Source organism: Bufo gargarizans, chromosome 1 (genome assembly GCF_014858855.1).
Source record: "Bufo gargarizans isolate SCDJY-AF-19 chromosome 1, ASM1485885v1, whole genome shotgun sequence".
NCBI lineage: Eukaryota > Metazoa > Chordata > Amphibia > Anura > Bufonidae > Bufo > Bufo gargarizans.
The window spans coordinates 498,079,389-498,091,749 of NC_058080.1; the positions used below are offsets into that span (position 1 = coordinate 498,079,389).

Consider the following 12,361-nt stretch of genomic DNA (forward strand, 5'->3'; position numbering starts at 1 on the left):
GCTCACCTAAACCACTGATTGCCAGCAGCAGACGGTGCCATCTAAACAGCCCCTGCTGCCGGCAAACAATGATTCTGTATAGGGATGAGTGATGGCATTAGCGATCGCTCCTCTTCATACTGTGGAGGAGATCGCTGCATGTAAATACTCGTCTACTTCACTGACAAGAAAGCGATTTCTGGGAAGATCCGCTTCCTTCCTGACAATCTTCTGCTCCAGTATAAAGGGACCTATAGGTCACCACACTCATGAGAAACTGGCCCATCTGTGAAGGACATTTTCTACCAGTCAGTGCGTGGCCGATTTGCACAAAATCCCCAACGGACCGGCCACGTGGGACCATGAGCACTGGGAGAGAATGTCCCCTACAGATGGGCCTGTCTCACATGAGTGTGGTGTCTGTATTTGACCACGGGTCTACTGCACTCACAGCCACAAACATCTAGAAACCACAACACTGCACACATTTGTATACGGATTTTCATGTATGTAACCTATATCTTAAACGTATAGCAAAGACGTGATGTGAACAGCCAGAGTGTTCAGTCCGGGAGATGCGGCCATCACACAGAGCACAATTCCCGGACCCAACACGCTCGTCTGAAACCTGCCAGACATTCACAAATCTGTGGCAAAACGTAGTAGCAGGTTAGTGCTCTTTCACACCTGCGTTCTTTTCTTCCGGCATAGAGTTCCGTCGTCGGGGCTCTATGCCGGAAGAATCCTGATCAGGATTATCCCCATGCATTCTGAATGGAGAGAAATCCGTTCAGGATGCAGTAGGATGTCTTCAGTTCCGGAACAGAATGTTTTTTGGCCGGAGAAAATACCGCAGCATGCTGCGCTTTTTGCTCCGGCCAAAAAAACTGAAGACTTGCCGCAAGGCCGGATCCGGAATGAATGCCCATTGAAAGGCATTGATCCGGATCTGGCCTTAAGCTAAACGTCGTTTTGGCGCATTGCCGGATACGACGTTTAGCTTTTTCTCAATGGTTACCATGGCTGCCGGGACGCTAAAGTCCTGGCAGCCATGGTAAAGTGTAGCGGGGAGCGGGGGAGCAGCATACTTACCGTCCGTGCGGCTCCCGGGGCGCTCCAGAGTGACGTCAGGGCGCCCCAGAGTGATGTCAGGGCGCTTTCAGTACACTTGCGTTTTTCCGGATCCGGCGTGTAATTCCGGCAAGTGGAGTACACGCCGGATCCGGAGAATGCAAGTGTGAAAGAGGCCTTAGAAGCAATTTCACCTTTTGCGTAATAGAGTTAAACCGTGGTGAAAATGTTTTTTTTTAAATGTCCTACTTAGGTCACCCACTGAGTGCCGCTCCTTGTGACACAGCCAGAAAGCCTCTGCCACGGCTTTAAGCCAAATATTCTTTTTAGTTCTATACAGGTCCAGAGCATACTGTATGTAAATGATCGGCCTCAGGTAAATCACATCGTGGACAATTAGAAGTGTTTCTCAGACCCCATTTATTAAAGTTCACCTGTCAGCAGATCTGTACCCATGACACTGGCTGACCTGTTACATGTGCACTTGGCAGCTGAAGGCATCTGTGTTGGTCCCATCTTCATATGTGCCCACATTGCTGAGAAATATGATGTTTTATTATATGCAAATGATCCTCAAGGAGCAACGGGCTCAGCAACCTTCCGTACTCCAGCTGTGGTGAAACGACAACTCACGGCATGCACACTTGATTAGCTGTTTTCAGAACTCCCATAAAAGTGAATGGAGCATGATGGGAGTTGTTGTTTCACCACATCTGAAATACTGAAGGTTGCTGACCCCTTCTCTCGGAGCAACGGGGGTGTTGGCATTACTCCTAGAGGCTCCACTCTCTCTGCAACTGCTGCTCCCTCTCCACTTTGACAGGACGAGGCAGTGATAACATTATCACACCAGGCCCTGTCAATCAAAATGAAAAGACTTCAGCAGCTGCAGAGAGAGCGGAGCCTTTAGGTGTAAAGGCAAAGCCCCCATTGTTTCTAGAGGCTCATTTGCATATAATAAAACATCATATTTCTCAGCAATGCGGGCACATAGGAACATGGGACCAACACAGATGCCTTCAGCTGCCAAGTGCATATGTCACAGGTCGACCAGTGTGATAGGTACAAATCTGCTGACAGATGGCCTTTAAAGGGGTTGTCCCACTTCATTAAATAGGGTTACATTAAATCATTGCCCCCCACTGAACATTTCTTCTAATACATGTCATTAAAAAAAAACATAGCATTCAGCCTAAAAACGCTCCTTTCACTCCCCTTTGTTTGTGCTGGTATCCCATGGATACGGCCGCATCTCGCCGGCCGCATCCATGCCGCACCTGCGCACTGGTAACTATTGCGATCCTACAGCCGGCCTCTCACTCACACTGTGAGCGCGCACGTCGCATAGTTCTGCGCATGCGCGGGCGCCCGATCATATCAATGTATTACTGTTTTCTTGTAGCAGGAGGGAGCGCATGGCGTCATAGCAACCGAGGACGCCGTGCGCTCCCTCCTGCCGCCGGAATACAGTGATACTCTCTTATAGATCATAGCAGTGTATTACTGTTTTCCGGCAGCAGGAGGGAGCGCACGGCGTCATAGCAACCGAGGACGCCGTGCGCTCCCTCCTGCCGCCGGAGAACAGTGACACACTGCTATGATCTATAAGAGATGATGACATGATGTGCTGCTAATAAACATTGAGTGCGCCCCCCCCCAGTATAATAAACATTGAGTGAGGCCCCCCCCCAGTATAATAAACATTGAGTGCGCCCCCCCCAGTATAATAAACATTGAGTGCGCCCCCCCCAGTATAATATACATTGAGTGCGGCCCCCCCCAGTATAATATACATTGAGTGCGGCCCCCCCCAGTATAATATACATTGAGTACGGCCCCCCCCCCCCCCAGTATAATAAACATTGAGTGCGGCCCCCCCCCAGTATAATAAACATTGGTGGCGCAGTGGGAAGTGCCAATGAGGGTTAAAAAAATTAATAAAAAATTAATAAAAAATTAACTCACCTCCACCAATTGATCGCGCAGCTGCCGGTCTCCTGTTCTTGCTTCAGGACCTGTGGTGACGTCACTGAGCTAATCACATGATCTATTACCATGGTGATGGATCATATGATGTTCCATGTGATGACCACAGTGATGTCACCACAGGTCCTTTGACAGGTCCTAAAGAAAGAACAGGAGACCGGCAGCTGCGCAATCAATTGGTGGAGGCGAGTTAATTTTTTATTTATTTTTTTAACCCTCATTGGCACTTCCCACTGCGCCACCAATGTTTATTATACTGGGGGGGGCCGCACTCAATGTATATTATACTGGGGGGGGGGGGCCGCACTCAATGTTTATTATACTGGGGGGGGCCGCACTCAATGTTTATTATACTGGGGGGGGGTCCGCACTCAATGTTTATTATACTGGGGGGGGGCCCGCACTCAATGTTTATTATACTGGGGGGGGGCCCGCACTCAATGTTTATTATACTGGGGGGGGGCCGCACTCAATGTTTATTATACTGGGGGGGGGGCCGCACTCAATGTTTATTATACTGGGGGGGGGGGGGCCGCACTCAATGTTTATTATACTGGGGGGGGGGGGGCCGCACTCAATGTTTATTATACTGGGGGGGGGGGGCCGCACTCAATGTTTATTATACTGGGGGGGGGGGGGGCCCGCACTCAATGTTTATTATACTGGGGGGGGCGCCTCACATACATTGTCGGCTCCAGAAGGATGACTCATCCACATGAACGAGCACGCAAGGACTGAGCTCTCAGGGTGAGTCATGAGGAGGCGTGGCCTTCACTAAACTGCCGGAGCCAAACCAGGAAGTTATCAGGACATTTACTGCTGGTAAGATTGAAAAAGCAAAGTGGGACAACCCCTTTAAGCCTTAAGGGTGTAACATAAATTCTGTGTAAAATATTAAATTGAACCAATATATGATTAAAATTGTGAGAAACTAGTCTCATATTACCCAATATCTTATCCCAATCATCCGGTTGAACCATTGGGAACTCCCTTCTCCAGGCTTTTTGTTCAGGAGACTGTAGATTAAACCCTTCAGGACCTGCCATTTTTCACCTTAAGGACCAGCCATTTTTAGCAAATCTGACCAGTGTCACTTTATGTGGTGATAACTTTAAAACGATTTTACTTATCCAGGTCATTCTGAGATTGTTTTCTTGTCATATATTGTACTTCATGACAGTGGTAAAGTTTAGTTAAAAAAATGTCATTTTTATTTATAAAAAAAATATCAACTTAACCCAAAATTTGGAAAAATTAGCAAATTTCAATTTCTCTACTTTTAAAATAGATAGTAATACCTCCAAAAATAGTTATTACTTTACATTCCCCATATGTTTATTTCATGTTTGGATCATTTTGAAAATGCAATTTTATTTTTTTGGGACCTTAGAAGATTAGAAGCAAATCTTAAAATTTTTAAGAACATTTCCAAACCCCCAAATTTTTCAGGACCAGTTCAGTTATGAAGTCACTTTCTGGGGCTTACATTTTAGAAACCACCCATAAATCACCCCATTTTAGAAACTACATCCCTCAAGGTATTCAAAACTGATTTTACAAACTTGGTTAACCCTTTATGTGCCCCACGAGAATAATTTTATTTATTTTTTAGCAGATTTTAAATCTACTTTAAATCTGCAACACATAAAGGGTTAACAGCCAAACAAAGCTCAAAATCTATTAGCCTGAATAAGGAGCTTACAGAAACACCCCTTGTGTGCTCACAAACTGATGTATGGGCGCACAGCAGGCTTCATAGTGGAGGGAGCATCATATGGCTTTTGGAGAGTGGATTTAGCTGGAATGGTAATTGGGAGCTATGTCACATATGAAGACACCCTGAGGTGGCCCTACAATGGAAACCCCCCAAAAGTGACCCCATTCTGGAAACTGCACCCCTTAAGGAATATTTCAAAGTGTGTAGTGAGCACTTTGACCCATCAGGAGTTTCACAGAATTAGGAAACACTTGGCTGTGAAAATGAATTTTTTTTCCAGAAAAAGTTGCTTTACACCCATATTTTTCACTTTCACAAAGGGTAACAGGACAAAATGCACCCCAAAATTTGTTCCCCATTCCCACCGAATACACCAACACCCAATATGTGCTCAGAAACGATGTATGGTTGCATGGCAGGGTTCAAAAGGGAAGTAGCATCATAGGGTTTTTAGAGGACAGATTTTGCAGGATCGGCTTTTGGGAGCTATGACGCAGATGAAGACACCCAGAGGTACCCCTAGAGTGGAAACCCCCAAAAAGTGACCCAATTCTGGAACCTACACCTCTTAAGAAATATTTCAAGATGTGTAGTGACAACTTTGTCCTCTAAGATGATTCATGGAGTTGGCTGTGAAAATGAAAAATTACACTTTTTTCCTGAAAAATGGAATTTAGGCCCAAACTTTTCACTTTCATAAGGGGGAACTGGAGAAAATGTACCCCCTAATTTATTGCCCATTTTCTCCTGATTACAGCAATACCCCATATGTGCTTATATACCGCTATATGGGCGTACCACAGGGGTCAGAAAGAAAGGAGCACCAAATGGCTTCTGGAAGGCAAATTTAACCGGAATAATTGACAGTCGCCATCTTGCAATTGAACACACCCTGAAGTACCCCTACAGTGGAGCCCCCCAAAAAGTGACCCCATTCCGGAAACTACACCCCTCAAGGAATATTTCAAGGTGTGTAGTGAGCACTTTGACCCATCAGGCGTTTCACAGAAGTAGGAAACGCTTGGCTGTGAAAATTAAAAATTACAATTTTTTTTCCTAGAAAAAGTAGCTTTACACCCACATTTTTCACTTTCACAAGGGGTAACAGGACAAAATGCCCCCCAATACGTGTTCCCCATTTTATCCCCATTCAGGAAACACCCCATATGTGCTTGTAGCCTGCTGTATGGGCGCACAGAAGGCAAACGGCAAAATATGAATTTTGCTGACAGGCCTGAATTGCCAAACATGGATTTTAGGTGCCATGTTGCATTAAATAAATTTCCTGAGGTCCCCAGGAATGAAAAACCCCAAAAAGAGACCCCATTTCGGAAAGAGCACTCCCGTACAAACATTTAAAGTGGTGGGAAGGGCACTTTTCAGCAAACAGGTGTCTCACAGAAGGCAGAAATACTACAGAAATGATTTCAAAGAACACATTTGTAAAAATGAAAAATTACTAGCAGACCCCAATTGTTCACTTTTACCAGGGGTTAAAGGAGAAAATGCACCCCAGTATATGTTCCCCATTCAGGAAACACCCCATATGTGCTCGTAACGTGCTGTATGGGCACACAGCAGGCAAACAGCAAAATATGGATTTTGCAGGCCAGAATAACGGATTTCAGGTGCCATGTCGCATTAAAAAAATTCCTGAGGTCCCAAGAAATTAAAAACCCCAAGAAGTGACCCCATTTTGGAAAGAGCACCCCCTTATTACGAACATTTTGAGGGGTGGAAAGGGCACTTTTGATGTAACAGGTGTTTCACAGAAATGAATATGTAGTGGTTGGTGAAAAGTGGATATGTAAGCTATGCGGACTAAATCCGAGATCTAAAGTGGAAGTATTACAGGGAGCATAAAGGATGAAATTAATACTCCATGGATGAGTGGTACATTCTGAAACACTCCTGCATGCACAGGGCCAGGTTTTTCAGGGCAGGTTTCGCAGGGGTAAATGGTGTCTTCCCGGCCTGGGTTTGAATCTCCCCGGCCTGGGTTTGAAAAATTAGGGCCTTGATAACCACCTCTTGGAACTGGAGGAAAGTTCCTGTGTGGCCTACAGATTGAAACAGCATGTACGCATTGCACATTGCCATCTGTACAATGTGTACGGCCAGCTTTTTGTACCACACTTTTGTTTTTCATGTGGCACTGTAGGGCTTCAGAAGTTGATCTGAACGATTCACTCCTACCATGTGCTTATTGTAGTCCAGGATACAAACTGGTTTGGGGACAGTGGAAGTGGTACCTCGTACAGCGGCAGGGGAGCTGGCGTTAGTGTGAATGGTGGTCAGTACAAGGACATCCTTCTCTCTCATTGTGGAGAGCCCTACTTTCACCCATTCTTAGTGGTTGCCCTACCAGGGTTCTAGGGAGGCCTCTCTGATTTTTGCGCACTGTGCCGCAAGCCACAGTACCTCTGGCAGTTAAGGACCTGAATAGGGGTATGCTGGTATAACAGTTATCCATATATATGTGGTAACCCTTATCCAGCAGTTTTTTTTTTTTTACTATGCCCATATGCAGCACGAGTCCCCAAAACTTCACCATCTCAGCTGCACTTACTGGGGTCCAACCTAGGGGTCTAGCGTATGCCGATGTAGGGTTCTGATCAATGAATTGTTGGGCATACAACAATTTTCAAAAAAATCATCTAGTTCTGTGAAGCCCGCACAGTCTATCTGTATTCCGAAGTTGCCCACAAAATCCGGAATTTGGGGCTGATAATCATCAGGGGGTGGGGTCCATATGGGGTCACTCTGGGGGGCTGCCTCCACTGCTACCCTGTGGCGCCTTCTAGAGGGTCCCTCATCAGCTGATGATGATGAGGAGGGGGTAGAGGAAAGTGGCATCCTCTTCTCCCTCACTGGCAGACTCAGTATCGGAGGCAAACATGGCGTATGCCTCTTCAGCAGAGTATACTCGTTGGGACGGACGGGCAATTTTTATTTTATTGGGGTGTAACGTGTGAAATATGTAAAACTTTATTTAGTATGGGATGTGTATGTAGTGTTTTCACACGTGAAGGGGCTTGTAATAAATTTGAAATATAGAGAAAAGAGTAGAAAAAAAAATTGCTGGATGCACGCACAAACTAACACTACCTAATCAGCTGAGCGCACGCAGATATTATGTGCGTACAAAAATCTACACTAACACTACCTAACTAAAATTGATTTCTATCTAACACTAAAAGTACTTTTTACAGAAAAAAAAAAAACTGAGCAAAAAAGCGACTAGGAAAAAAATGGTACTTATTGGTGCTCAGGGCTGCAGAACGCACGCAAGCTGACGTTTGGTGCATCCGTGCAGACACTGCAGTATAAATATTTACCGCAGATCCAAAAAAAGAACACTAGCTAAAAATTTACTTATATATTACTTTTTATAGAAAAAAAAAGGGGGGACAGGTGAAAAAATATATATATATTTGCGCCCAAAAAAAAGCCCAGGTGCTGAGCAGTGAAGTACGGACTGATCAGCACTTGGCGTTCACAGCTCGCACACAGAAAAAGTGGTGCAGAGCAGGGAAAAAATAAAATAATATGATAAAAGTGACAAAAAAAATTCTAAATTTCTTCACCGCAGGCAAAATCAGACAGGGGGGATAGGGAAAGGGATTAGGGATCTGGAACTTCTGCTGCAGATGTTCCAAATGTTCTTCTTACCCTTAACTGCTCCTGTATAGAAGAAGACTACTTTCACACTAGCCGCAGGACGGATTCAACAGACTGTTCACCCTGTCGGATCCGTCCTGACGCTATTTCGCCATGCCGCCGTACTGCCGCTCCATCCCCATTGACTATAATTGGCATCCCCTGCCTCACCTCGGAGGTGACCGGTGCTGACCAGTTTAGCATCTGCCATCTCCCCCCTGACCCGCCCCGCAGCTTACATGTGCTTCTGGCACTGCGATGTGCCGGTCGGCCAATCGCAGCGCACGGTGCGAGTCCTCTACGGGTTAATAAATCGTGCATTAAAGGGCATCTGTCGCCAGAATCATCACCATTAAACTAAACCTATTGTCTTGTAGCACTTATTACCTCTTTTCCAGACGTGCTTTTCTTTCCTTGCTGCTTGGTTTCTATCTCGGAAAAATCCACTTTATTCCTTATGAAAATGAGGCAGTAAGGTGCCCAGAGGGGCGCAATTTTTGTTCAAAGGCGCCTAGGAACACCCCCATGAGTGCCCAGGCCCGCCCTCCAGCAGAGCCCAAGCACGCCTCTCCTCGGCTCATACACTACGCCCCCAGCAGCTCCCCTCTAACAGCAGATAACCCCGCCCACCCTTGCTTCCCGCGCCGCTGACAAATCTCGCTGCGCTTCTTCTCTTCCAGCAGAGGATGAAACCGTCACTGGGCTCGGCGCATGCCCAGTGAAACATTTCAGGCTGATGCCCTCAGTTGAACCGGAAGAGTGGAGGCGCAGGCAGTGTTCAGAACTGAGGGCATCAGCTTCAAGTATTTCACTGGGCATGCGCCGAGCCCAGTGACGGTTTCATCCTCTGCTGGAAGAGAAGAAGCGCAGCGAGATTTGTCAGCGGCGCGGGAAGCAAGGGTGGGCAGGGTTATCTGTGGCCCATTGTAGAAAATCTTACAGGCGGCCCATTGTAGAAATGCCTATTCTTGTCCGCAAAACAGACAAGAATACGACATGTTCTATTTTTTTTTTGCGGGGCCACGGAACGGAGCAACGGATGCGGACAGCACACTTTTTCGGCCCCATTGAAGTGAATAGGTTTGCATCCGAGCTGCAAAAAAAATGTGGCTCGGATGCGGACCCAAACAACGGTCGTGTGCATGAGGCCTAATGGTGATGATTCTGGTGACAATTCCCTTTAAGTAAATATTTATAACCCTGTGAAATCTTAACCCTCTGCTGACTTTATTATTAAATTGTGCAAAAAAGTAGAAGTATCTATATGACAGTGATTTTTCTTTTATACTAGAAAGTGCTGAACGTAACGGAAAATAGCAAAACAAAGATAAATTGGATATATTTTCTCAACATAGTGAAACTATGCCCATTCTCAACCACCTGAGCAAGATGGCGAATATAATTATTTTGCCAATACTCATCTAACGCCTGTAGAGAATAATTATGCCAAATAGGCATACAAAAAAGGGATCCCTCTATTCCAAACCAGTCTCTAATGATGCTCCAGGACTTAGTAAAAAAACGTCACAAATGCCGTATATTCCTGCTGGGAATTAATTAATTGACCGCATTCCAATAAAACAAAAATATTATCATGTGAGGAATTCTTCACCAGGATTCTACAGAGTGAGCTCCTCTCCCATTCACGATACAGCCATAGCTGTGATGCCAAGAAATAACCCTTGAAACAGGGAAGATTTGTAAAAGTTCTCCAATTTAAGCCTTACTCGCTTCCTCCCCCAGAGTAAGGCTGGGTTCACACCTGAGCGTTGTACAGCGCGTTCCTACGCGCTGTAAAACGCTCAACAAGGAGAAACCAATGCTTCCATATCGGCATGGTTTTCACCTGGGCGTTTTACAGCGCGTACGATCGCGCTGTAAAATGCCCAACGCCCCAAGAAGTACATGAGCTTCTTTGGGGCGTCTTGTCGCGCGTTCCCGTACATAGACTTTCGGGAACGCGCGACAATGGGCGTTCGCCTGTCTCTGTATGCGCGATTGCAAACGCCGGTACAATCGCGCATACAGAGCGCTCCATCGCGAACGCTCAGGTGTGAACCCAGCGTTAGGCTACTTTCACACTTGCGTTTGGTGCGGATCCGTTCAGATAATACAACGTCTGCATCTTTAATATAGCCAAGACGGAGCCGTCTTAAACACCATTGAAAGTCCATCTAGGACAGATCCGTTTTCTATTGTGCCAGTGAATACTGATCCGTCCCCATTGACTTAAGCCTCATGCACACGACTGTTCCGTTTTTTTGCGGTCTGCAAACCGCGGATCCGCAAAAACCGGAAGCCGCCCATGTGCCTTCCGCAATTTGCGGAACGGGCGGCCCATTGTAGACATGTCTATTCTTGTCTACAAAACGGACAAGAATAGGACATGCTATATTTTTTTTGCAGGGCCTCGGAACAGAGCAACGGATGCGGACAGCACACTGACTGCTGTCCGCATCTTTTGCGGCCCCATTGAAGCCTTACATTGTGTGCCAGGACGGATCCGTTTGGCTCATTTTTATCAGACGGACACCAAAACGCTGCAAGCAGCATTTGGTGTCCAGCTCCAAAGCGGAATGGAGACTGAACTGAGGCAAACTGATCCGTTCAGGGGCTCTCACAAGCGGTCCAAAACAGATCTCAGAAACTGAAAGCCAAATCGCGAGTGTGAAAGTAGACTTCATCATTAATAACTATTAGAAAACTGATCTGTCCTCCATTGACTTTCAATGGTGTTCAAGACGGATCCGTCTTGGCTATGTTAAAGATAATACAAACGGATCCATTCTGAACAGATGCAGGCGGTTGTACTATCTGAACAGATCCGCACCAAATGCGAGTGTGAAAATATATATATACACACACAAAGTAATTTTTGGAAGTCGGTTCATGTGTTCTACTTTCTGTCCTGGCTCTTTACACTGCCCGATGCAGCAGGCGATTTTCAGGAGGGAAGCGTTCCTTCCCAACAATCGCCTGCTCATCAGTGGAGAAGACCTCTGTATTTACATGCGGCGATCTCCTCCACAGTATGGGGAGGAGCGATCACTAATACCATCACTCTTCCCCATACAGACTTCTTGTTTGCCAGCAGCAGTGTGATTAGAGGGCACGGTCCAATGATTTAGGCGTCCACACAAACGATCTATTACCCGGTAATCAGCAGCGCCTTTACACCGCCAGATCATCGCTAACTAGCGATAAGGTGCCTAAACAGCGGGCCTTTACTCCTTTATTTGGACTTTTAGCACAGCAAAGACTCGTGTGACTTTCTCAGTCAGACCGCACACTGCAATCACACCGATAAGTCCTGTGGACGCCTTCATCTCTAGGCCTGTCAGGAGAACAGAGCTGTCATTCTGTTACATCTCCCCTCACAGCAGCAGCAAACTGACCATGGGTTACCCATCTCTAGAGACATTTTCTCTTTGTGCAAACTGCTACAGAAGGGCAGGATTTCATTTCCAATGGTATAGCACTGCCAAAATAACCATTCGCTCCGTGGCAGACATACCACTGACAAATTGAGTGGTGAGCCCCATGCTTTGTGATCACTGGGCCCCCAGCAGAAGCTGCTCTGTTTACAAGACGAGAGGAGGGAACTTTTTGGAAACCTGTAATAGCTGACTGAGGAGACCTCCGGACAAGAGCTACGAGCACCCCAAAGACTACAGGCACAATGCTTCACACTGTGCCCACAGGAGGGAGCCACTACATGGCCGCCCCAATGCTGAGCCCACACTAACTAGCACCAGCAGGACGGAAGCCCTCCTCCCTCCACACCTCTCTACCGCCGAACAATAAGCTGCCTCACCTCCATCTTCAGGGCCGAGGACTCCCCGTCTTTTTTTTATAACTACACTTCTCCTCCGCCTCCACCAAGATGGCGGCACATCCGGTTCCGGTGAGGCACCGGATGTCACTTTACATTGACGAGGGGGTAGTTTA

At 46.5% G+C, this 12,361-nt stretch overlaps 1 protein-coding gene across 2 annotated transcripts in view; it reads right to left on the reverse strand.

The window, feature by feature from the left end:
- Positions 1 to 12,361, reverse strand: part of TOX4 (TOX high mobility group box family member 4) — a 40,458-nt gene that overhangs the window by 20,383 nt on the left and 7,714 nt on the right. Inside the window, exon 1 of one of the 2 annotated variants that reach the window (XM_044274630.1) lies at positions 12,228 to 12,336. The exons of the other annotated variant lie outside the window; for it this stretch is intronic. Within the exon in view, the coding sequence (XP_044130565.1) occupies positions 12,228 to 12,233 (6 nt within the window). The 5' untranslated portion in view covers positions 12,234 to 12,336. Of the gene's footprint in view, positions 1 to 12,227; positions 12,337 to 12,361 lie in introns of those variants that run through there. 2 annotated transcript variants of the gene reach the window in all.